Source organism: Leptonychotes weddellii, chromosome 12 (genome assembly GCF_054177405.1).
Source record: "Leptonychotes weddellii isolate Sample4059 chromosome 12, ASM5417740v2, whole genome shotgun sequence".
NCBI lineage: Eukaryota > Metazoa > Chordata > Mammalia > Carnivora > Phocidae > Leptonychotes > Leptonychotes weddellii.
In genome coordinates this window covers 39,841,723-39,868,750 of record NC_138380.1, presented here as the reverse complement: position 1 = coordinate 39,868,750, position 27,028 = coordinate 39,841,723, and the positions used below count along the sequence as shown (strand labels likewise).

At 40.8% G+C, this 27,028-nt stretch overlaps 1 protein-coding gene and 1 long non-coding RNA gene across 5 annotated transcripts in view; both read left to right on the top strand.

Moving 5' to 3' along the window:
* Positions 1-17,822, top strand: part of AVL9 (AVL9 cell migration associated) — a 34,015-nt gene extending 16,193 nt beyond the window's left edge. Inside the window, exons 7-12 of the mRNA XM_081800312.1 lie at positions 2,518-2,652; positions 3,787-4,006; positions 6,234-6,351; positions 9,812-9,865; positions 10,343-10,431; positions 13,077-17,822. Of these exons, the coding sequence (XP_081656438.1) occupies positions 2,518-2,652; positions 3,787-4,006; positions 6,234-6,351; positions 9,812-9,865; positions 10,343-10,431; positions 13,077-13,192 (732 nt within the window). The 3' untranslated portion in view covers positions 13,193-17,822. The remainder of the gene's footprint in view (positions 1-2,517; positions 2,653-3,786; positions 4,007-6,233; positions 6,352-9,811; positions 9,866-10,342; positions 10,432-13,076) is intronic.
* Positions 17,823-17,882: 60 nt separating this feature from the next.
* Positions 17,883-26,548, top strand: LOC145716519 (uncharacterized). Of its 4 annotated transcripts, XR_014139224.1 has the most exons (4): positions 17,883-18,947; positions 21,333-22,878; positions 23,041-23,530; positions 24,139-26,548. It is a non-coding gene; the product is annotated as an uncharacterized LOC145716519 (long non-coding RNA). The 4 variants fall into 4 exon arrangements; XR_014139223.1 differs by having other exon boundaries at positions 21,333-21,680; positions 23,252-26,548; XR_014139221.1 differs by having other exon boundaries at positions 23,041-26,548.
* The last annotated feature ends 480 nt before the right edge of the window (positions 26,549-27,028 follow it).

The following is a 27,028-nucleotide window of genomic DNA, read 5'->3' as shown; positions in this document are numbered from 1 at the left end:
AAATCTTAAAAAAAAAAAAGATTCTAAAGCATCTATAAAAAAAAGTCTCCCTCTCATTCCATCCCCTGCTACTCAGGTGCCCTCTCCTCCAGTGGTAACCAGCATTATCAGTGTCTTCTGTTTTTTTGTGTTGTTGGTTTTTTTTAAAGATTTTATTTATTTATTTGACAGAGAGAGACACAGCGAGAGAAGGAACACAAGCAGGGGGAATGGGAGAGGGAGAAGCAGGCTTCCCTCTGAGCAGGGAGCCCGATGCAGGGCTTGATCCCAGGACCCTGGGATCATGACCGGAGCCGAAGGCAGCCACTTAACGATTGAGCCACCCAGGTGCCCCAGTGTCTTCTGTTTTTCTCTGGGGGTATTTTATACATACACAAATGTGTAGATATTTTCCCCCTCCTTTTATACACAAATGGTAGCAGACTATTCCCCACTTTTTTTTTTTTTAAGATTTTATTTATTTATTTGCCAGAGAGAGAAAGCGCAAGCAGGGGGGAGGGGCAGAGGGAGAAGCAGGCTGCCTGCTGAGCAAGGAGCTGGATGCGGGACTTGATCCCAGAACCCTGGGATCATGACCTAAGCTGAAGGCAGGCGCTTAACCAACTGAGCCACCCAGGCATCCCTCCCTACTTTTAAACCTCCTATTCTTTCTTACCAAATATTCTTGGAAGTTAATTTCATCACTCTTTATTGTTGCTGGATGTTCCACTGTACAGATGAGCAATTTACTCAGTTCCCCACTCATGAATAGTTAGGATTCCAATCTTTTGCTATAATAAACAATGCAATAAATAACTCTTTACAAATCTTACACATGAGCAGGTGTACCTGGATAAATTATAAGAAGTAGAATGCTGGTCAAAGAGCATATGTATAGTTTTTTAAGAAATGTCCTTTTTTATATTTTTAAAAAGTGTTGATTTTTAAAAACACTTTAGTTTTTGTGCTGTTATAACATATAAAGAACATTCAATATTATAATATTTATATTTAGAAATAGGTACCTGGGGGGCAGGGGGAGTCTATTGTTTTTTAGTACATAGCTCACAAAGTAAAGCATGAACCCTGAGCCTTAAAGCAGCTGAGTGATGCTGAATGAGGAGCAGGGGTCTTTTCAGTCTTTAGTCCCAAGAGGGGCATGGGTTGAGAAGCACTGTACTGAGTATCTCTAATGCATAGACACGGGTTTTTTGTTTTTTGGGTTTTTTTTTTAAGATTTTATTTATGTATTTGACAGAGAGAGCACAAGTAGGCAGAGCGGCAGGCAGAGGCAGAGGGAGAAGCAGGCTCCCCACCAAGCACAGAGCCCGATGCGGGGCTCCATCCCAGGACCCCGGGATCATGATCTGAGCTGAAGGCAGATGCTTAACTGACTGAGCCACCCATGCGCCCGACACGGGTTTATTTTTCCTGCCTCTGTTGGTTAGCATTTTATTGAACAGAGAAAGATACTGTCAAGGAAAAGAATAAAACCAGGTTACTGGACCTGTCTTCCAACTTTTGGAAATCTTCTCTCCCATATCAAGTATTTAACAACCACCTGTTAGGTACAACGCATGTTCTCGGATACAGTGATGAAGAACATGAAATAGCAAAAGAGAGGTCTCCTACACTCACAGATTTGTCTCGTGATATAAATAACACATCATCCAGAGAATGCTATCTAGTTCAGTGGTTTGTTTTTTTCTTAAGTGATGAGAAGTAAAAAAATAAAATTGTCACAGGACTTGAGATTGAAAACAAGGTCAGGGTTTCAACAAGCGTGCCCTCCTGCCTGCATATACAAGTTGTGCCACCTATTGGAAATCTGTCTTGATTTAGAATCTTCCAGCAGAAGTGCCATATCCTCCTTCATTGCGTCTTTGAAGTGTTAATGCCTTTATTCTTGGGAAATATGCTGCTTTTTGTACACTTAACTGCCTGCTGTGGTTTGGCAATTCAACTATAATTTTCAGGGCAGTATTTTCAAATAGAAGTTAACTATACAGCTATTGCTAGTGTCTTTTTTTTTTTTTTTTGCCTTAAACATTTAATAGCAAATGTCTTGAAATATTTTGCAGGATTTTTAACAATGGGGCAGTAAAACAAATGCCATGCAGTGCTTTGCTATTCTCATAACAGTATGCTGGTGGTTATGTTTTTTCAAATTTTTCTGAAAGAACTAACAGCTTTCTACTAAATAGCATACTATTTCATGGGCTTAAATCATCACTTCCCAAATGAAAAACTCCAGTTCCTTAGTCATTGTGGAAGCTTTTAAGCTGAACTGAGAACAAAATGATGAAATGAGACAATTTTCATGTTAGACCACCACTCGTGGAAAAGGGGAGCAATTAACTGGCCTCAGTGCAGTCAAGATGTGAGGTTCCCCTGGAATAGTACTGTAGTGAGTCAGAGATGTTACAGCAGTGGGCAGGGTTCGGAAGTTTCCTTTCCTTCTTAGCTCTCTAGGCTTGGAGAGAGAGGTGGCTGTCCTGTTACTTTTCTGATGTTGTCTCTCACTCTTACGATTCTTAGGGATATCTGTGTTTGCCTTATATGGCATTGCAGCAGCATCATCTTCTCTCTGACGTCACCGTCCGTGGATTCGTTGCTGGGGCTACTAACATCCTTTTCCGCCAGCAGAAGCACCTCAGTGATGCCATTGTGGAGGTGGGCTTATGTATGAGCACGTGTCCTTGACACTGCTGGTCCCTGTTTTTCTTTCTTAACTGGAATTCTGACAGCATAGGAATAACACTAATAAAGGTAAAAATTCCTGTGCCAGGCATTCTTTGCACCTGAGGTATATTAACTGACCTAATTCTAACAGCCTGTGAGGTGGGCATTGTTGCTATTCATATCTTACACGTGCGGAAGCTAAGGAGCAGAGAGATGAAACGGCTAGTAAGTGGGTGAGCTGGGTTGCAAGCCAGACAGTCTGGTCCTACTATGATCTCATAATTAAAATGTGTTTATTGTTTAAATATTTTCAATACTTCTAGCCTATTTAATATGCTCCTGATATCGAGGAAGGAGCTACAGATAAATATTTGACATCAACATATGAGAAATTTAAATTGTATTTAGTTTTACAATTGAAGTAATTAAAAAAAGAAAAAAAGGAAATTTCACCCACCCTAGGTTTTTATAGTTTCTAATAGAAAGTACCAAAATGTACTTTGTGGGGAAATGTTTATAGTATCGTAAATGAAAAATCTGGGATCCCAATTTTGAGGAATTAAAATAGGTCATACCTTCCAAGGCAGAGCATACAGATGGAGGGACCACAGAGTTGCCTCAACATTACTGGTTACGTTCTACTTTTAAAGTTGGTGGTTGGTGGGTTCGTAGGTATGTGTATATTACTTCAAAATTAACCTGTAGGTTACATTAGCTCTCTTTGTATATCAAATATTACATAATAAGATATTCCAAGGTATCTGTGAACTCAATAATTTTTAGGAATTATAATTACTAATTGTATTTATTTCTGGTTGTGTGACAAAGGTGATTTTTACTATACCTTTCTGTTTTCCAAGATATTTACAGTCAACAGTTACTTTTATAATTCAAAATAAAATATTTATGCATATATTTTCTAAAAACAAAATGAGGATTTTTTGAATAGAGATAGAAAAAAACTTCAGTGTAAAAACCTGTCTCTTTCTTAGCCTCACTTTTTGAGAATGCTGTTATTCATATTTTTTATTTCCAGCTTCAACTTCCCAGTAGTTACTCTTTAAAGTATGGCATGGATGTCCGTGTGAATGCCCAGACTCTGACTTGTACCTGGGTACCCTCTAGGTAGAAGAAGCTCTGATCCAGATCCATGATCCAGAACTCAGGAAGCTGCTTAACCCAACCACTGCAGACCTCAGGTTCGCAGATTACCTAGTGAGGCACGTGACGGAGAACCGGGATGATGTCTTCCTGGATGGCACAGGCTGGGAGGGAGGTGACGAATGGATCCGAGCCCAGTTTGCAGTCTACATCCACGCGCTGCTGGCTGCCACACTGCAGTTAGGTAAGGAGCACGGCTGCTTTTTCCTTTTGTAATCTTTATGAGGTTTTGAATTGCATAAGAAAGACATTTCATTATAAAATTATCTGTTACTCCCGCATACAGAGATAACTGCTCTTAGCATTTTGAGTACTTTATATCTTTCCAGACCTTTTTCTATGTATGTTTTGGATTTTAGTTTTGTGGTATTTGTGGTGATCCTTTTACAAAAATGGATCCCTTTCCAAATGATTTTTGAAACTTATGTTTCTATTATAAAGAAAAACAATCGAGACCGTAAATGCAGGTCACTTTTACATGGCTGCTTAGTGTTCCCAAGGACCATGTGGAAGGAAGGATGTGTCAGTATCTGGGGGCTATTTATAAACATTGCTTACATGTTTTTAAGATATGTAAAGGGAGAAAAGAAATATGAAAGAAATCACTGGAAATCACATTCCAAGTGATGTCTTCAAGTTTTCCATTCTAAGAAATCCTGTTCCTATTAAATGGTTAAAATAGAGCAGGTAAAGATAGACTCACTCCTGTATTAAATTAACATTTCATTCCCCCATAGGGAAGGAAATCTATAAAAAGAGAAAATGAAGCTTTACAGTGAGCTTTTGCATGTGGTTGTCTACCACCGTGGACATGTAGCAAATACTTAGTAGGTTGTTGTTGTTAAGTGTTGAGCTGTTGTTTTTCCTTTTTTTTTTTTCTTCAATTATCTCTACCACTGTTTGGGGGAAGATATTAAAAATGTGGTGAAGTACACATAACCTAAAATTTACCATCTTAACCATTTATAAGTACGTAGTTCCCCAGTAGCAGTAAGTGCACTCACACTGTCCTGTCAGTACAGCCCCCTCCTAGCTTAGTTCTTCATGAAGTGTGCATGGCGTTTGAAAGCCAGGCTTTGTGTGTGTGCTTCATTTGTAAAGGAAAGCTCTGGAGCAAGTCCTTATTTGTTAATGGGATATTTTTAAATATCTCGCCTCTTCTACAGATGTAACAGCTGAGACACCAAGATTAAATGTGTAGTTCAAAATCATTCAGTAATCTAGGAAGAAAACCCCAGTCTCCACCAGTCATGTTAGCTTCATGAGTAATTTACTTTTTAAACATATTTGCCTAGGTAGCTGTAAATGCTGAATAGTAATAGTGACTAGCCTTTTTTTTTTTTTTTTTTGGAACATATGTACAGGGACCTGTTTTGTTTTGAGCACTTTATTTCTACTAATTTCATCTTCACAACAATTCTGGAGGTAGAGACCATGTCCTCTTCATTTTACAGGAGAGGCACTGAGGCACAGAAAGGTTAAATAGCTTGCTCATCCCTCTGGTCGAGGCTGAGCTGTGATTCAAATTCAGATAATCTGGCTCAGACCCATGCTGCTGTTCCAAAGGAGATTCAGCCTAGGGAGCTGTTTGAGGAATACATTCTTAAGAGAAGTTCCTTATGTTGCACTTAGAGTCATGTGTATCCTCTTCCTTTCCCAGCAACAAAAGTCCTGTTTCACCTTCAAAGTAGGCAACTTACAATAAGTATATGAAGCAAAAGCCATTTGTATCTGTTCTCCAAACCTTTTCTATTCTTCCAAGCAGAAGTGCTCTGCATTAAAGCTTCCTCATGATAATGAAAAAGCCGAAAAGTTTTCAACATTATATATGAAAATTCCTTTGTTATTTAAGTATTTTGATGGTGAAATGCATGGAGATTAAAGAGTGAGTTTCATCAAATAGTTAAAGTCCTAAGAAGAAAAAACAGTGACTAAAAAAACCAATTCATGTAATTCATTCTGATTTGTTTCATAGAAATATAACATTTGTGAAAAGCTAGAAAGTGCTCTGTTGCCTACTCCATATGTATATACATCAATACATTTACTCCCTGCACAGTCTACAGTTTTTGTTTAATAAGTAATACTATGCCTCCTAACCTTGGTAAGGAGAACATGGAAATATTTTGGAATTGTAAGGAACCTTAGAATATATCTGGCTCAACCCTCTTATTTTCTGGTTAGGAAAATGAAGTTCTGAGTGATTAAGTGACTTGCCAAAGGCCACATAGCTTCTTAACAGGATTTCTGGAACTAGACCCAAGTTTCCTGATATCTGGTAGGCTATCTCCTCCAAAAAGCATGGGGGTAGGGGGGTTAAAGCCATTCCTTGGTTTTGGTTTTTTGGTTATGAATCTTCACATCCCTGACTGGCTGCAGTCCAGCTCAACTTTCAAATATTTACTTGACAGATAATGAAAAGATATTATCGGACTATGGGACAACCTTTGTTACAGCATGGAAGAATACTCACAACTACAGGGTGTGGAACAGCAACAAGCATCCGGCACTTGCAGAAATAAATCCAAAGTAAGCACATCCTCTGAGGATTGATAGTATATAACATGGTTGATTTACTAAGTGTGCCCCAATATAAAGAAGATGGTATCTTAACTTTGATGACAACGTGAATATCTCCAAAAATCTCCTTAAGTAGATTATAAAATCCCAAATACAGAGAAGCAGCTGAAAACTGCTTCCCTGTTCTTACGCTTACACAAAAAGCTCAAGACATTTTTGGAAGGATTAACATTTCTCCCAACTCTTGGCATAATTCAGAAGAGGAAGTCTGGCACATGGCAATGCTCAGTACATGATAGTTCTCTCCCTTTCCCTGGATCTGTACTTTAGCAGAAGGGTCAAACAAGATAGAAACCCTGAAGGAAATACCACTGGCTGAGACTGAGAGGTTATTTTAAAACGTGAAGTGTGAAAAAACTAAAGTTGATATTTGAACTCCTAGATATGTGGTCAAACCTAGTTTCCAACTCAGATTCTAAAATCCAACAAAATTTAATACCTGTCACAATACTGAATGTTAACAGACTTTATCCATGTAGGCATAAAAGACATTTAAACATGTGGTGAGTGGGGCCGTTATGAAGCAATGCTGTCTTGTTTGAATGGAACAGAGTAGAATCTAAGGAGATCTCTCCATTGATAGAATGTGTACGTAGTACCCCTCCCCTTCTTCGCGGTTTCAGTTCCTCGGGGTCAACCGCAGTCCTGAAGCAAATGATCCTTTTTGTGACGTGTCATCAGAAGGTCGGTAGTAACCTAATGCTACATCATAATACTTAACGTCCTTCACCTCCCTTCATCTCATCACTAGGCATTTTACCATCCCACATCATCACAAGAAGAGGAAGGGTGAGTACAGTGCAGTAAGATATTTCAGAGAGAGAGAAAGACTACATTCACATAACTTTTATTACAGTGTATTGCTATAATTGTATTTTATCATTAGTTACTGTTTTTAATCTCATGCTGTGCCTGATTTATAAATTAAACTTTATTGTAGTATGTGTATATATAGGAAAAAAACATAGTATATTATATAGGGTTTGGTACTGTCTGTGGTTTCAGGCATCCATTGGGGGTCTCAGAATGTGTCCTCTGCAGATAAGGTAACTACTGTACATCCTAAGGACTTCTTTTCTAAATTAAATGATGAAAATGATTTTTTTTAATGATACAAGTATATACTGAATGTTTGTTTTCATTTGTGTTTTAAACTTCTTGGTGAGAGTCAGACAAAAACCAGCTTTGTACTAATTACTGTATTATTTGGGAGCTGGGATTAACTAGCTAGACTGGGGATGTGATTTAAGTGGTGCTTTAAAGAATATTCCCTCTCTCTCTACACACACACACACGCACACACACACACACACACACACAGAATCCAGATATTTATGTCATAGTAACTTGGGGAAGCATCTGCAAGGATGAAGTATAGCAGGGTTTTAAAGAACATGTCTGTTAAACTTTATATCATCTATCAAGAAAAATGACTAGGTTCAGCAACAATTTTGGTGAATTTAATCATCACACTAGACTATAGCAGAAACCTCTATTTGGCATTTGAATGTGGTAAAAACATAGAGAATTAAAAGACAAAAATATCTTAATAGTATTAAATGAAAGAGCTAAGAGTTCAAAGTATTCTCCCTCACTAACCACAAGGTCTGTGTTTTAAAGAGTGATGAAGGAAAACAGATGTGAGTTTGTTTGCCTGGTGGCCCTCATTGTGATGGGAGTGGTGGGGAGTGAGGGTCCACCTCAGCCATCCACAGTGTGGCCTACAAGGCCATCCGGTCTCTTCCCCCAGTGTTCTGTACTGATAACCTGGTCACATCTTCATCCAGTCTCTGCATCTGTGGTGGTGCCTTTAACTTGAACCAGCTCTGTAGATTTTAATGCAGGTTCATAAGAGGCTTAGCAGGAATGGGTTTTAAAGGATTGTAAAACGGTACTTTTAAAAATGTGTAAATAAATTGGGGTTATTTAGATTGAAGAGAAAGCTGAAGAAAGACTTATAGGTAGGGAAATTATGCAGATATAATAGCAGTTTTTCATTATTTTCACCAAATTAAAAACAAGAAATGATAGTCTTCAGTTGTTATCAGGGGATAGAACTTAGACATATTCCAAACTAAGATTTGAGATCTATGAAACCCTTTCTCCAGCTCCAAAAGAGGAGAGAAGGCAATCCTCTAACTTCCCTTAGTAAACAGCAGGTATGCTTCATCCTTTAAACAGGGCCTTCCCAGGAATATAAAGAATGATTAAGTACTCTCAGTTCGGGCGTCTGGGTGGCTCAGTTGGTTGGACAACTGCCTTCTGCTCAGGTCGTGATTCTGGAGTCCCAGGATTGAGTCCCGCATTGGGCTTCCTGTTCAGTGTGGAGTCTGCTTCTCCCTCTGACCCTACCCCCTCTCGTGCACACACTCGCTCGCTCGCTCTCTCACTCTCGAATCAATAAAATCTTTAAAAATAAAAAAGTACTCTCAGTTCTTTCAACCTGTGATTCAGGAATCCAGAAAAAGTAATTACATATGCTTAATATGGCCAATAAGGAAATTTGTTGTCTTTTGAAAAGCCATAAATAGCATTTTGATGTTTTAATAAGTAGCTATAGATTTCATTAGGGTCACTTTTTTTTTTAAGATTTTATTTATTTATTTGACAGAGAGACAGCGAGAGAGGGAACACAAGCAGGGAGAGTGGGAGGGAGAAGCAGGCTTCCCACTGAGCAGGGAGCCTGATGTGGGGCTCGATCCCAGGACCCTGGGATCATGACCTGAGCCGAAGGCAGACGCTTAACCGACTGAGCCACCCAGGCGCCCCTAGGGTCACTTTTTTTGTTAGACATTGAGAGAGACCTCTCAGGATGTAATAAGAATGTGGATATTTATTGACTCCTTTTATGGTACGACTTTGGTCAAGTTGCCTGATTTTGTGTGTGTGTGTGTGTGTGTATGCATGCACACATACACTTCTTCCCTTTTGTACATTTTTAAGACCTGCATTTTGAGTTGCTTTTCAAAAAGAAAGTACAAATCTTCAGATGACCAGTAGCATGCATTTATAAGATGGCCAGAATCAAAGTATAGTCCATGGCCATGACTTAAGGTAGTGACTAATCCTGACTATCCTGGGGAGCTTTTTAAAAACATTGATGCTTCAGCCCAGCCCCAGACCAGATAAATCAGAACATTAGTGTAGCATCAACGTAAACCTTTCTCACCTCCCATTCCAAGAAAAAAAAACACCTATTTTACAAGGGAGGAAATAAGCTCAAAGAGGCTCCCAAGACTGTAAGTAAAGATCTGTGCTCAAAGCCGCTTTGCCTGCTGTCATGTGCGGAACACCCCCACCTAAGTGAGTCACCCCTGCAAGATTTACTGATACTTCTTGTGACAGCATTGTTTTGCAGCTTTATTGGTAAAATACTCATAGTCTAACAGTCTCCAACTTTGTTTTACAGTCATCCTTTTCAAGGCCAATACTCCGTGTCAGACATGAAGTTAAGATTCTCACAGTGAGTATTTAGAGAAAAAACTAGGAAAATTTTTATGTCTGAGCTTATGGCATGTGTTTCATTGCTAATTAGGAATTGTTTGTCTCCACTTGATAGACTTGTGCTTCAAATAGTAACCAAATATGTGCATGACATTCTCCAGCTCAGCAGTGTGTATGTTTCAGAGTGAAAACACTGCTGTTTCATAGAGAATGGTGTGAACTAATAACAGAATTTGCCATTTTTATTCTGGTGGAGTAACTTTAGCAAATCATAACTGTAGGGAGAATTAACCATGCATCCTTATGGCCTTTTTTTGGTTCATCTGCATGTTATTTTAGTATTTTCTGAAAGTTTACATGCTTAAGGTTACTAAATTAATTGATGCATGACAAATAATTTAGCTTCTTTTCTCAATAATTCTATTTTGGGGGTGGTTCTAAGGTGTGGTATGTGTGAATTTTTGTAATGTACTTAAAACTTCTTTGCTTTACTCAGTTCTGTTCAAAACAGTGAACGTGGTAAAAAAATTGGAAACGTCATGGTCACAACCAGCCGAAATGTTGTACAAACAGGAAAAGCTGTTGGTAAGACATGCCTTTAGCGAGAAACAGATTAGAATCATAACACATCTCTTCTCTGTACTCATTGTGTCATTGATAAAATCATAAAGTTGTAGAGACCTGTGTATCATATAATAATACAAGATGGTTGAAACAAAGATTTTGTTTTCATCTTATTCATGAAAATTCTTATGACATCAGATAATATCAAAGTTCAAATTTTCCCACACCTGATGGGGAGAGACCAGTTTTCTGATGTGTTCACTGTTCTGTTACAAGGATTCAGCATTTCCTGAGCTGCCTGCAGTTTTTATAAGTAGTAGAGCACCATAATAAAGTAGGCATTAGGAGTGCTGTCTTCTAAGGTATTATCATAAAATAAAGGAAATCAGTGAAACCAACAGGTCATTTTTTAAAAGATTAACAATACAAGGGTGCCTGGGTGGCTCAGCCGTTAAGCGTCTGCCTTCGGCTCAGGTCATGATCTCAGGGTCCTGGGATCGAGCCCCGCATCGGGCTCCCTGCTCTGCGGGAAGCCTGCTTCTCCCTCTCCCACTCCCCCTGCTTGTGTTCCCTCTCTCGCTGTGTCTCTCTCTGTCAAATAAATAAAATCTTTAAAAAAAATAAATAATAAAAAAAATAAAAGATTAACAATATCAATAAAACCTTTATAGGCTAATAAAAGATACAAATTACCAGTATCAGGAATGGAAGAGGGGACATCACTCTAGATCTTACAGAAATTAAAAGTATTATAGGGAATATTGTGAATAACTTTATGCCAATTTTTTTGACAATTTGGATGAAATATGCAAGTTCTCTGAAAGACTCAAATTGCCAAAACTGATGCAAAATTTAAATAGCCCTATATCTATTAAATAAATTGAATTAAAAATCATGCCACAGGTTTTTAATTTAATCCAAGCCAAGATGTCTTCACTTACAAAATTTATCAAATATTTAAGGAATAATACCAATTTTATACAAACTCTTTCAGAAAGTAGTGGATGAGGTGTAACCCTCCCCAGTTCTTTTATTTATTTATTATTATTTTTTTTTTTAATTAGAGAGAGAGAGTGAGCACAAGCAGGGGGAGTGGTAGGCAGAGGGAGAAACAGGCTCCCTGCTGAGCAAGGAGCCAATGCAGGACTCGATCCCAGGACCTTAGGATTGTGACCTGAGCCAAAGGCAGCCACTTAACCGGCTGAGTCATCCAGGTATCCCTCCCCAATTCTTTTAATGTGGCCAGTATTACCCTGAGAACCAAAGCCAGAAATGGTATCGTGCTGTTGTATACGTTCTTCTGCCCTTAGCTTTCTTCAGTTAAAATACTTTGAAGTTGGGGCACCTGGGTGGCTCAGGTCATGATCCCCGGGTCCTGGGATCGAGCCTCACATCGGGCTCCCTGCTAAGTGGGGAGGCTGCTTCTCCCTCTCCCACTCCCCCTGCTTGTGTTCCCTCTCTCACTGTGTCTCTCTCTGTCAAATAAATAAATAAAATCTTTGGAAAAAAAAAAAACTTCGAAGTGTGTTCCATATCAATTCTAAAAAAAAGTCTCATTCCTTTTCTATATTTTTACCCTTTTTTACATAATTTCAAACTTGAATGGTGCAACAGTGTGCAAGGAACTCCCAGTTATCTCAGATTTGCCAATTATATACATTTTGCCACATTTGCTTTGTCATATCAGTATGTAAAAATAGGAGCCATCTCCTTCCTTAGCTTTTGAGAAAGGTTGACTAACCCTTACTGAACACAATTCAAAAGCCCTGGACCTCGGGAATCTCTGTGCAGGCCTCCTAGTTCTACCATTCTGTGTAGCTAGAGATAGACAGGGTGAGTGAACTACATATGTAGTCTACAGACCCGTCCCTTTAGAAGACAAACATAGAGCACATAGCCCCATCAGTGGGTTCCTTTCATTACAGGGAATGGAATTTAATATGTAAGCATTTATTTCCATACAATATTATGCATTTAACTTCTTTTGACTTCTTATTTTTTAATAGAAAAATTCTCCTTCATTATATGTTGTCAATCGTTACTCCATTTTTAGTGATGCTGCTATTTACATTCTAAGACCAGTTCTTTTCCACCCTCCCTCCCTCTAAGAATAGTGGGAATATATGATTCAACTTAAATAATTTCACTTAAGCATCAACTTTGGAGATGAGGTTTTTAAAAACAAAACTGCCCTGAAGCAGAGCAGTTGGCATCTTCATTTATTGCAATATCACGTTTCAGATGACAGCACGGTTCCTGAAAGTAACCTAACCACTATTCCCCGTGGAGGTGGTCATCAGTTATCAACTTGGATTTAAGCTACCGAGAGCACAGAGTTCCTTCTCGGCTCTCCCAAGTGATTCTGATGCACAGCCAGTGCTGAGAACCGATGGCCTAGCATGGTGGGTAGTAAGGGAAGAGTCGGCTGAGCACCTTCAGAATGGTTAGGAGAGGAGGCTCTTTTCCCAGAAGTTACCCAGTTTTCTTCTAGACACACGCAGAGAAAGGGATTGTTTTGAAACTAGAAATTTAAATGGTATTTTAGTAATTATTAACATACTGATGTTACAGTCAATTAACGTTCATTAATTAGCATTGGTCTTTCATGGTCTGTTAACAAAAGTGAAGACATTCTTGCTTTTGTTTTTCCCCTCCTCTCCATCCAGGCCAGTCTGTTGGAGGAGCTTTTTCCAGTGCAAAGACAGCTATGTCTTCATGGCTTTCTACTTTCACCAGTCCTGCCCCCCAGAGTCTCACTGAGCTGCCTGATGGGAAGCCCTGAGCAAGGTGTCCAGAGGCTGCTGTCGCTTCCTTAGGTTTAAATGTCTCCCGTCCGTCTGCTCCCATCTTCATCGGCCACAGGTCCACAGCAGGGGACCAGGACATCGAACTGTTTACATGGACGGTTGCCCTCTGTCTAAATGAATGTCGCAGGATGCTGGAAAGATGAAATCGCAGCCATAGCGGGGATGGCTTTCCAGGTTGGGGTTTAAATTGACTACTTTTATTTCCGTCTGAGCCTGATTAAAAACCAGTGAAACTTCTAATGAATTTTCAGTTCTGCTAGTATACATTTGTTTACTTTAGAAAAGTTTTTACTTCTGTAAATTTTGTTCTCTTTTCCTGTTTGAATATCCATATGGCCACTGTAATTTATATGGGCTAAAATTAAGTTATATTACTAATTTCTCTCAAGCTGGCCCTAAAATGTGCTTATAAAGTTAAGGGGCCATATAGTCCAGCCCTTTGTTATTACTTTGCCGAGTTATATGATGATTTTTGTTTGTTGGTTGGTTTTCTACCCACAAAACACATTTATCAATTCACTTCCTCCCAGAAACATGAAAGCCAGAGGTGGTAGTTCTGAGGATGGAGTGTTTGGTTTCATGTTTTCACTTTGTTCTTTCCCAGTCCTAAACACTTGCTCTGAGGCATCAAGGAGTGTCACTGTGCTTTATTCTTCTTCCCAACTGTGCAAGTAGGTGTGCAGAGAAATAGCATGGTTCGGTTATAATGGTTTCAAGCAGCTTAACGTGAGTGTATTTAGGGTGAGACTCTAGAAGACCTCGGTGTTAGTTCTGTCAACTCTAGTTATGTTGCAGTCTTTTCCAAGCATTTTTTAACCCGCAGTTTGTGCCTTCTGTTTCTTTTGAACCATTTTCCATCGGGTGTTTACAGATGTACAGGTTTTTTTCTTAGTCTTATTCTTCATACAGCTTTTCAAGGTGTTTGGCCTTCCCACTTCCCTGATGGAAAATCCTCCTGTAATCAGTCCCTACCCCCTTATAAAAGTATTTATAAAAAAAAACAAAAAAACAAGATGACCCATAAATATTAAGTAGAAATCTCATCTTTGCTCACATTTAGAAAAGCAAGAGGCAAGAGGAGAAAAACAGCCACAGTTTTCACAAAGGACCTCTGGTTTCACTTTAGACACATGCACGTGTGTGCTATCTACTGAAGATTTTTACACAACTGGACCTCATGTATCTGTTATGCTCAGCTCTCATTTGCTTTTCAAGGGGACTTTGGATGGGCGTTCTCAGGGAGTACTTACAGGGGACAGACTGCTTTTTCAGTAATAAAAGACACTTGGAAAATACATTGTATGATCTACATATGATAGAGTATTGGGAAAACAAGAGATCTAATTAAGGAGAACACTTGATTATATTTGATTTATCCCTTAAGAATGGGGCACCTGGCTGGCTCAGTCGGTAGAGCATGTGACTCTTGATCTCAGGGTCATGAGTTCAAGCCCCACATTGGGTGTGGAGCCTACTTAAAAAATTAAAGTCTTTTTCAAAAATTAAATGTTTATGTAACAAGTAAATTTTTCTAGGGCATGTGAAATGGACATAGGGATATAATTCTAAATATCTCTAAATTTTCCAATTTGTTTTAACACAAGTCCAGCAAATCTGAAAGTGTACTTCCATTTTGAGCACAATAACTCAAAAATTCAGTGATGATCAATGAAAGGGCTTATCGTGAGAACTCTCTTAATTCCACTTCTGCTGGGAAACAGCCTTCTCAGGAAATATTATTTGAAGAGCAGAAAGTAATACCAAACAAAACCTTTAAAAGGTACTTTAATCAGTGTCGCACTGAGACTATAAAGAATTCATTCTAACATCTTGTTTCATGAGGCCACATCATTAGAGTGTCGTAGTGTTAGTGTGCAATTGTTACCTCTCACCTGCCCGAAGTTCACAGTGCTGAGAGCCCCGTGACAGGTCAGCCAGCACGCTACTGGTCCATGCTCCAGTTTGTATGGTTTGTGGGCTTAGGGTAAACTCCCATCTGTCACTGTTCAGAAGCAGGCCAGTCCACACTTTGATATCCCACTGAAATAAAAATAGTTAAACTTTACTTTAGGATCACTTATTCCCCATTTTAATATACACTTTTACATGAACTTTCTAGTTAAGAGGTCAACTCTTAAGGTGGTCATTTAACTGGCTTTCAGTATAAAGTGAGTATCTCAAAAGATAGAACTTTTGTTGGAGAAGTAGTCAAAAGACCGTAACTATATTTCCTTCAGGTTCTGGGAGGCATTGGAGTTTTCAGGGAGCATAAGCTAATATGTTGTTGGCAGGGGCCTGGGGACAGCCAGCGCACTTGACAACAGGAAGCCTGGCCTTTTGTCCCATGAGCCTACATGCTTGTCACTTGGATTCCAGGTGTCAGCTGAGTGGCCAGCCCCAGACGCTGTAGCCTCCTTGGTTCTGTGAGCGATGGGAGCCAACCTTAGGCCATCTTTGGACATCTCACTAGTAAAAGGGGATATTTTGGTGGGCCATGCTTGCTCCAGTGCTTTTCTGTCTAAGAACTGAGTATTTGTAAGTAGGCCTGAGGGAGCTAGGGTCAGCCAGGCTTTTCCAGGGTGTGCCAGGCACATGGACTGCCTCTGTAGCTTGGCGGTGGCCTCACTGCCATCTAGGAACTTAAAAGTAGTGCTGGGAAGAAGTCCTTGGCATTATTTAGTTCCTACTAAGGCACTGTAATGACAATTTACATAGAGAAGGAAAAGAGTTAAGGCTACCAACCACCTGTCCTGGGCTAAGTGAATAGAAAAAGTTGCATGTCAGAGTGAGGCTTAGTCATCGTGTGTATGCATTTGACTCTTGTAACCAGGATGAATAGCCTGTCCCCAGATCCACTAGTGATGTGCTAGCGCCCAAGCTCTAAAACAATCCTCATCTACTTTTTGCTTTAAGAAACAGCAGAACTATCCTTAGGCAGAAAACCAGAGCATACGACGTGATTTCTTCAATCTTATCTTGCTTTCTGAGTTCTATATTAAGCATTGCCCTTTTTTTTCTTTTTTTTTTTTTTTTAAGAATAATTTACTTCAGAAAGGCAAGGAGAAAGCAAATTAGGAAGGGAGACAAGTAGACAAGTTAGAAGTTGCAAGGCTGAAGAACAAGGTACTTAAAATCTGAATGAAGGTATTTTGAGAGCAGTATTTAATGTGCTAAAGGTTATAAGAATTCTTTTACAAAGAAGTTAGAATTTTAATCTACTAATTACAAGTTTTAAAATGAAGCTATAACATTATCTCCCTGACAGGCGGGTTTTGTTCTTTGTTTTGTGGAAGTTACAGCCAGCCGGTGGTTTTTTTTCCCCTCTGGTCCTGGTGAGGAGTTGGGGAGCCCTCAGCTCTGTGAGGGGCAGGGAGCTGATCGTGAACCGCATGAACTTTTATCTATGTCAGCAGTTTGGGAAAGTAGCCTTTTAGGAAGGTAGCTGCTAAATATCACCCGTGTTTTATCAGGGGCTTGGCTGGGACTCTTGAAATGGCATCAGCATCTGTACGCTGATTCTTTGACCAGAGGTGGCACAGCATTCGTGGCCTTTCCACCCAGATCAGTGGTAGCCTCTGGGGCTGACAGGGAACGCAGCCCCAGCTTCTAGAAGATGATCGTCATTTCATGCGACACAGCGTGCCACTAGGAGTTTTTCATTCCAGGTCTTTGGACTTCATGACATTGGAATTGTTTTGTCATGATTTCTAACATTCCATAAATATTTGTCAAGGACAAAGAAAAGGAATGTGGATCTTTATTCTTTTTGTATAAATAACTTTGTACACATGACTTCCTGCTTTCATATGAAGGGGAAGAAATTAGCTCCTCCCTTGTGTGGTAACTCCAGAATTAAACGATTGTGCATGTAGAGGGGTTGAGTATATTTTGTAAAACTCTAATGATTTGTATTTCTGTGCTGTTCTAAAGTTTACCTTTTTACTTATATTAATTAAAGATATAGAAACTATATATTTAAATCATGTAAATGGGACACAATTTAGGGGGTTTTTTCCAGTCTTATTTTTCATCAGCTTCTCACACACACATAGTATGCTGCTCAAATTATTTTGTGTGCAATATAAACATTTGAACATTTCAGTCAGGTACTGAGCCAGAAAAGGTAATTGAAGTTTTTTAGAAAGCTTCTGTGCTAAAAAATCTTTGTTTTCTTGAAATATTAATAATTTATAGCTGGAAATACGGGATCAAGACTTAATGTGTTTCAGGCCACTTGGTCATTGGTTCCTAAATTTAGGAAGCATTCGATTAATAACAAGTTGGTGAATGCATTTAGTAGTCACAAAAATAATTTAAACATTTGAGATTAAAGGCTTCCCACAAACCCTCTCTAAGAAAGTTTAGCTAAGAGATCTTAGAAAGTTTTCTGAGGAGGTTTAGCTGTGGCACATGTTTTGATCAAAAAGATAGTTCCTCTTTGCTCCAGTGGTTTTATAATTTGTACTAGTTCTTTGGTTTCTGTTGTCATTTGTTTAAAAAAAAAATGTTAAGATTATAAATCACGTCTAATCATAGTCAACTGTAAAACTTATGTATCTTTATTTTAAGGAAAAATAAGAATAAAAGTATCTTGTTTGTCTTGCATATAGTCATACTGTCTTTCTAGAAGTACACTTCATGTTGTCAGTGTGGTCTCTGGCCTGCTTCATGTAAGAAACCAGCACACAGATGGAACTAGAGGACTCGTTGCTCATTTAACGTCTCATTTTGATATTGCTTATGGTGGTGCCTCTGTTTTTAAGGTGATGGCCCCTGCAGGAAGAACCCTTTAGTTTCTCTGGAATGCTAAGTGCACAAAATACAACCAAACAGAGATTGGTCGTGCGATAATATCTCATCACATGCTCACTGACAGAAACCCCCAGGGGAATAGAACATTGTCTCGAGCAGCCTATTTTCCCACCTGGACTGGTAAGCTTCAAAATAGCGCTTGGCATTTCCACTGAGGGCTCCTGGCATATTTTCATATTTATTTCCATGTCCTGTGATTTTCTTACAGCTGTTCTACAAAAGAGGAGCTTGGTGATGCGCTTCACAGAAGCAGACAAGTTACTTTGCCCTGGGGGAGGGTGTACTTCCTTGAGTGCGGGGTTAAGTTTAAGGTCCCAGTGTTCTCTGACATGGACCATTAGCACCCCCAAGATGCTGAGGTATTTGGGGACAGTGGAGCCAGGCACCACCGGCATCTCCCCTTTTCCAAGGACCTCTGCCATCTGGGCGTCAGGCTCTGCCATGGTGAGGTGGACGGTGCCCCCTCACCTCCGAGGTCACAACTGCCTATTCTTTACGCCCATAGGATGGGAGTGGCAATTATTGAATCTGGTAACATCTAGAAGGACTGTGATTGTGGAGCCAGTTTTTCTTCCAAGGAACAACCCTTCCTGAAGGACTTCTCTGCCTAGGTTTCATCTCCACAGGGTTGGGGGGCTGCACGTGAACACACTTTGTGTGATCCTGGAGTCTGAAGCCAGGGAACAGCCTGGGGCAGGAGATGAGAATGGTTATGCTCTTTGCTCTTCCTGTGAACACCTGCGTTTGGAACTGCTGACGTCCCAACACAACAGCAGAACCAAGATTCAGATCATTTAAATGTATGTGTTTGATCTTTCACTGGACCCGGCCACGCTCCCGGAGCACGTAGATGTGGACTGGAACTGTGGAAGAATGACGAAAGCCACATGATGAAATACGGATCATTGTCGAAGCCAGGTGATGAGTATGTTGGGGTTCGTTAGATCGCTCGTTCTGGTTTGGGTTATGACTGCCATCCTTTACTTTTCCTGCTTCTTCCTGCCCAAGCACTTCTCTTCAGTAGCTGTAGGGAATTTAAAGACTTACGTCAGGTCCTCAGCATCAAATCGGTGTCTGTCAGTCCTGCTCTGACCTTCCGTGATTCAGCCACTTGTCCTTGTAAAGCAGAATCTACCTTCAGTTCCTCTTTGTACCCCTAGAGTTAGCTTTAGAATGGAAAAGAACAGAAAAGCAGTTTTTGGAAAAGTCAGTTACTCAGTCACTAAGTTCTCACTGTTCTTCCTGAGTCACACGTCTCAGTCCCATCTCTTTCTAACTCTACTTCCACATTCCCAGTGGGTTGGGTCTGACCCTTAACTGGTTTCCCTGTTTCCAGTCCTACCTCCATACCCAGAGACATCTTCCTAAAACAGAGTATTTTTAATTGTTATATGGTAACCCTCACTGTCTCAACTGTCTGCAGATTCCTAGGTGAGGCACACAGAGTCCAGCACACGGTAACCCATGCCCTGCTAGATTCTCCACTGCCGCCCTAGTCTCCGCAAGCCCGCCGACCAACAGAAACCTTTGCTGCATATCCCTTTCCCACCTCCTAATTGTTAGAGAAGCATTATTGAGAGAACCCACATTGAAGGCCCAGCTCCAGCCTCTCTTCCTTCTTAAAGTCTCCCCCGGGGCTACTTTGAATCCTTTCTGAAACACTCGGACTCAGCATTTATTGAGCACTACATAAAGAGGTGCCTCCCGGGGGACGCCTGGGTGGCTCAGTCGTTAAGCATCTGCCTTCGGCTCGGGTCGTGATCCCGGGGTCCTTGGGATCGAGCCCCACATGGGGCTCCCTGCTCGGCGGGAAGCCTGCTTCTCCCTCTCGCACTCCTCCTGCTTGTGTTCCTGCTCTCACTATCTCTCTCTGTCAAATATATAAATAAAATCTTAAAAAAAAAAGGTGCTTCCGAGGCTTGGAGATTGGCAATTAGTAAAACACTTTTTAAAAAGGAGATGGGCAACTTAAGTGAAATACACATACAGAAAAGAGTAAGGAACATACATTAAAATAAATCTAAAGCAACCATTCATGTAACCATGACCCACATAAGAAACAGTGTTTTAGCAGCACCTAAAAACCCTGCCCCCTGTGTCTCCTCGGTGGTAATTCTTCCTCCTCCAGAAGTATTTTGTACTCTCACTTTCGAGATAATTTTTTTATAATTTTACCTCCTTCCTCCTATGTATGTATCCCAAACAGCATAGTCTGTTTTTTATCTGTTTTTGAACTTGTATAAATAGAATCAACCCTTTGAATTAGGTCTTTTTCTGCTTAATTTTGGTTTTAGATTTTTCTCTTTCATTGTTCGATAACACTGTGCCATTGTGCGGCCGTCCCACAGTTCGTCCAGCCGGCCACTGGTGGGCTTGGCTCCAAGTTTCCTGTTTGGGGCTGACGCGAACGGCGGCGCTGCTCTGACCGTCCTGGTTTGCGTGTCCCAGAGCACCTGCACGTGTTTCTCCAGGGTATACACGCGGGAGTGAAACTGCTGGGTATTTTTTCACATTGTCTCCAATGCTTTGGTATCACAAGGAATTTAAAATTTTGCCGATCTGGTGGGTGTGAAATGATATCTCATTGTGGGTTTTAATTTGCATTTTCCTGAGTACTAATAAGGTTGAGTACTTTTTCATTTATTTATTAACCATATAGATTTCTACGTTTGTTAAATGCCTGTTCAAGTCTTTTACCCATTTGTCTATTAGGTTGTCAGTTTCTTATTTGCTTGAGTGTTCTATGATTTTTTATATGTATATATATGTATGTATTCTGGATACTATTTCTTTGTCAGTTATGTGTGTTACAAATATCTCGTTCTGTGTCTTCATTCTTTATGATATGTTTTGATGACTAGAATTCTTAATGTAGGTAAATCTCTTTCTTCTTATGATTAGAGGAAATTATATCTTCTTGTATCTTATTTAAGAAACCCTACTCTACCTCAAGGTCATGATATTTTCTATAATCTTCTAGAAGCTTTTAAATTTTGCCTTTCATATTTATTCACCTGGACACCTGGAATTTTCTTTTTTTAGAGTGATCTAGAGTAGAGGTCCAATCCCTCCCACCACCCCAACTTCCCAGTGTGGCTAGAAAGTTTTGGCATTTCTTCTTTTGCCAACTAAGGACTCTATAAAACTACTTTATCTTATCATTATCACTCCATACAAAGACATTTTAATACCAAAACACGGGAAGAGCATAGGGTCAGAGTAAAGGAGAATCCTTTAAATCAAATATTAACTGTTTGAGGTGTACTAATTTAATTTGTCTTCATTTTTCTCATTTTATTACAGGTTCTGTGCACCAGTTCATGGAGATGGATGAAGAAACTTTATTTCCTCCGAAGGGCTGACATTCCCCAAGTCTAACAATCACATAGTGTGGTCCAGTGTTTTCCAGAACTGTCCTGGGCAGCCAGAGATCCTAGGCACACTGGCCTCCAGAGACCCAAGATTTGCACATCTTTGGCTACTTGCACTGGGAAGCCACTCTTAAGACGAACCCAAGTCCCTCATACTCATACTGCATTTTAAACCCTGCCTTCTCCTGATCCAATATTTGAGTGCCTACTCTGCACGCACATAGCACATGCCCCACACGTGGTTCCTGGCCCTCTTGGAGCTTGCTGTTCATCAGGGCAGGTGAGCAGTTACCACAGGGGACAAAGAGGGCCAGGTCAGAGGTGAGCCAGAGTGTGTTCAAGCACATCGTGGTGGCCAGCTGCTGTCCGACGGGGACAAGTAGAAGTCTCCTCCCCAGAAGCCTAAGTTGAGACCTGAAGGCTATGTGATAGTTGTGGGGGTGAGGGAAGAGGTGGTAAGCTGTAGAGGGCTCTGGTGCTCAGAAGACAGCATAGGCAGACTTGGAAGCAGTGAATGTTCTTTGGTGTGGCTGGGACCTAAATGGCCAGGTCGGGATGGGGAGAACTTTGTGAGCCAGGAGAAGGGGTATAGGCTTGTTCTGGAAGGCAGGGGGAAAACCTGGAAGGGCTTCCTTGCAGGCCCGAGGCAGGTTGGGTGCTGCATTTGAGAACCTTGGTCGAGGAGGGGCTACCACTGCGATCGCACTGCCCTTGGCCCTAAATTCAGTGATGTTTCTCTGAGCCAGCAGCACCCTTTCCTTTCCCTTCCCCAGTAGCCAGGCTCACAGCTTTCCCCTGACTTCAAATCACATGTGCCCCAAACAATAGGCCCAAGAACAAAACCCCTGTGATGCCGTCCTCCATCAAAGAGCAGCCACTGTGAGAACAAGCATTTTTCTTTGATTTAGCCAGAGTTTAGTGGGGCTTGTTAGTGGCAAGTCTGAGTGATTCGGGGAGTGCAGGGGACACTCCAGCATCTAACTTACTCTTCTTGGCCAAGTGGAGACCCAGGAGACATGCCTCATCAGCTCTGTGTGGATAGGTTTAAACTTGGGTAAAACTCACTTTTCCTCTACACGGTTTACAAGCAGGAAGGGAGTGCTCTGTATATTCAAAAAGTCCATCTGCAGTCACCATCTGGATTTTCATTCATATTTGTTCCAATCCATGGAATTTTTTTTCTCATCAGCTTTCCCAGATGAACCACGTGCTTTGCTCTGGGGGATGATTAGGTCAAAGTAGGATAGCAGAGAACTTGAAAAGTAGCCTTTCCACCTGCTCCTCCTGGCCAGTGCCCTAGAAGATGGTCCCTCAGCAGCACTTACTAGAAACCACTGAGACCAAAGTTAAACCACATTGTCTTCTTACGGCTGCAGTGATCCTGAGCTGGCCCTCTGTGCAAGCTCATCCATCCTCCGTGGCCTCAATAGATCATTCACTCCCACTAAATGCCTTTGAAGTGTAAATTCCCAGGTAAAGTTTTAACAGATAAAGATGAATGAGTATTTCTTTGTGTCACCCACTTTATTGTTATTTAAAGTCACAGGGGCCAGCAGGACTAGAATTTTTAAATCCCTCATGTTTTCCCACCTTTGAAGTATGTTTTTCCATTAGTGACAGCTCCATTTTAAGACTCAAAGTTTAAAACTGAAATGCTCTGTACCACAGTCCAAAAAAATGTGTTAACTTAGAACCTGACAGCTAAAAACATAGCTCCCCTCTGCTAGGCCTCAGGACTTAGTATCATCCTGTCTGGAGTTCAGAAGATGAGAGGAGACCTGCTCAAAAATTTGATATAAAGTGATGAGTATCTTTTTTTTTTTTTTAAGATTTTATTTATTTATTTGACAGAAAACACATCGAGAGAGGGAACACAAGCAGAGGGAGTGGGAGAGGGAGAAGCAGGCTTCCCGCCGAGCAGGGAGCCCGATGCGGGGCTTGATCCCAGGACCCTGGGATCATGACCTGAGCAGAAGGCAGACGCTTAACGACTGAGCCACCCAGGTGCCAAAGTGATGAGTATCTTAAGAGGTCCAGTAAAGTGCCATGGCAGTCCTTTCTGCTGGGACAATCAGAGAAGGCTTCCTGGAGGAAGTGGCATTGGCTCTGTTCCTTGAGTGACTGAAGAATGTAAGATTCTGAATAGAGGCAATAAAGGTAAGAGCAGATTTTTAGCCCACCCTCGGGGGGCCCATGGCCTGTGACGCAGAAAAGGAGCAGGTCAGAGTGAGTAAAGCTTTAGGAAGGGGTTAAGGAGTGATGATGGAGGAGAGCTAAGGAAGAAATCAGTCTCTGGAGATGCTAAAGCCAGAAGAAGACTGAGACGCATAAAAACCACCCGAGTTGGTGAGACTACAGGACTAAGGAAAAGAGAGTGAGGAGGAGGAAATCCCCTAAGTGGCAGATAAAGGAAGGAAAAAAGTACAGTTGACCCCTGAACAAAGTAGGGATTAGGGGCACTTACCGCCCCCATGCAGTCAAAAATTTGTAACTTTCAACTCCCCCAAAACTTCACTTATAGCCTACTGTTGACCACTAGCCTTACCGATAATGTAAACAGTCGATCAATATATATTTTGTAAGTTATATGTATTGTATACTTAGAATAAAGTAAGCTAGGGAAAAGAAAATGTTATTAAGAAAATCATAAGGAAGAGAAAATACATTACAGTTCCATACTATATCAAAAAAACTCCATGTATAAGAGGACCCACACAATTCAAACTCATGTTGTTCAGGGGCCAACTTACTCTCTCCGGTGGGAAACTGCTCGAAGTCTCGGATGAATGATGAGTAAGGCCACTCTGACTGAAGTGGACACCTTCCCGCAGCACTTGACCATTTCTTCCTTCCTTTGTGAGGTGTGCCAGGCTCCCACACTCCAGAAGAGTTCTTTTCTGAGTGTGTTTGAACGTTAAGCTAACACTTGTTTCATTTGCCTTGAAAGAAATGCCCTTTTAAGCCTGGGCGGCTCAGTCCGTTAAACCCTTGATCTCAGGGTTGTGAGTTCAAGCCCCGCGTTGGGCTCCATGCTGGCTGTGGAGTCTACTTTAAAAAAAAAACAAAAAACAAAAAAAACCTTCTAAGAAGCAGGATCAGTCATTAAAGCTGGAGTGAACATTTTTATGGCCCTGTACCTTAGTTAAGAGAGCATCTAACTCATTTTGAATGGACTTGATCTTATCCTAAAGCTGGTCAACATTCATTCCTAAGGGTTTATATCAAAGAAATAATCCAAAAGTGAGGGAAAAAGGTATGTGTATGGAGTTCTGTGTCATTATAACAAATAACGAAAACTTGATAAAAACCAACAGGACTGCCGTGATACTGAAGTGCCGGACTAGGAACTATGATGCTCACTGTTACATTAGACAGCTGTTAGTCACTGAAAAGTGGGGTAATGCAGAGAAGAGGAAAATACAGAGACAAAAACAAAAAACGTATCCAAAGACGGGTGGTTCATGGGGGGGGGGGGGGGCGGGCAGGAATCCGACTTGCTTCCCTCTGCATTTCTTCTTCCTCCTTTGTGTGTCTTCTCTGTTTCTCCCACTCCGGTGTGAGAAGTTGGCTACTGTACTGGAGGGAGGGGACAATCCAAGCACAAATGGAGGTCAAGAAGACACTGCCTGTGAGTAGAAGCCTCTCGGGCCCTGAACACGTCTCCATCGCCATTCCTACTGTTCTGGGGCTAATGATCTAGCGTTATAATGGACAGTGAGGGTGGGAGGCCTCGCACGTAGTAGGCACTTGATGACTACTGTAACATGAACAAAACCTTCCTTCCCGGTGCCAGGCTCTGTGGTTACAGCTTACCAAGCACAGTGTAACTGATGCACTGAAAGAGCAAAAGGAGCTAAGGAAGCAAAATAAAGCAGTGCTTTCAACTATTTCTATTTTACAAAGTGCTTGGTGAAACTGTAAAAGGGTATTTAGTACCACAGAAAGTAGGCCAAGGGTAAGAAAAACTCTCCATACCCAAGAGAATTCAGCTGACCAAATTAAGTCTGATCCAGAATAAACAGTTCTCATCTGGAAATCTAGCAGTTCCAGAAAGTACCGTCCAAGTGGGAAAAGGCCCACGGTGCTGGTCTGTGTAATTATGTAACCCTTGAGGAGAGTGGGAAGAAGTGCCAACGTGCTGGGGACACGGGGAGAATAGTTCTCGGGCCTCGAAGAGGACTGTGCTGCTGAGGAGAAGCCAGGCTCACATGCCCTTTCTCATGAACTTGACCAACCTCGGTCATTTATTTTTCCCCCTCCTTACCCAGTGTCCAAAACCTACAACAAGGTTTCTATTATCGATTCGCTCCAACAGAAATAACTTTCCAACAGTCATGTGAATAGCACTGCACGTGAAGAGTTCACTTGAAATGAAACCGAAGCTCAGCTTCAGTGTCAAGACCATCCGTGTTGGTGTTTTATCAGGAAAAGCATTGTCACTGCCCCTTTAAAGATCACTTAAAAACATCAAACAGACTAAATCCCAGGTGGTAAGAGGAATTTAAAATATAACCTTCTTTCTCTAACAATTTGTAAAAATCCAGGCCTAAAATTGAAAGTGGGGATTCCAAGAGGTCCACATACACCGTGTTTACGGCAGCATTTTCCATGATAGTCAAGGGGTGGAAGAAAGCAGTGTCCAGCCACCGACGAACGGATAAACACCATGTGCGATATACACGCAATGGAATATTATTCAGCCTTGAAAAGGAAGGAAATTCTGGCACGTGCTGCTACATGGATGAACCTTGGAGACATGATGCTAAGTAAAATAAGCCAGTCACAAAAGGACAAATACTGTATGATTCTGCTTGTGTAGCATACCTAGAGTAGTCACAGTCCTAGAGACAGAAAGCAGAAGGGTGCTTGCCAGAGGCTGTGGGGTAGGGGCAGCAGAGAGTTACTGGTGGCTGGGTACAGAGATTCCGTTTTGCAAGATAAGTTCTGGAGATGGGGGGTGCTGACGGTTACACAATGCTGTGAATGTGCAAAAAAACTTTAATGCCCTTAGAAAGACCATGGAACCATTGGAAGAGACACTTGGGATCTTCCAAGTTCAGTTCTCTTATTGTTTACCTTTTACTATGGCAGATTTCAAATACATAAGTAGTCAGAAGAGTTTAATAAACCTCCTTTTGCAATATGCCATTCAGCTTCAATAGTTGTCAGTTTATAACCAATCTAAATTCATCTTTACCCTCACTTTTTCCCTCCGTCCCATAGAATTATTTTTAAAACTTTATATTTGGAAGTAATTTCAAGGATACAGATAAGTTAACAAAAATGAAACAGTAAGGCAAAACCAAACACCTATTACCCTTTACTCAGATTCATCTGTTACTAACATCTTATTTCATTTGCTTTTTTAATATGTTCTTTCTCACCCTCTCTCACATACACACACGCCTCTCCCCCAGACATATTTTTCCACCTACTGGGGGTAAGTTACATATATCCTGGCCCTTTACCTTGAACTACTTCATTGCGTTTTTCCTTAAAATAAGGATAGTCTCTTACATACCATTGAGTACAGTTACCAGTTTCAGTAAATTTAACACTGACTCAATTTTATCTCTACACCATTTGTATCCCAGTTTCTTTTCTTTTCTTTTCTTTTTTTTTTTTTTT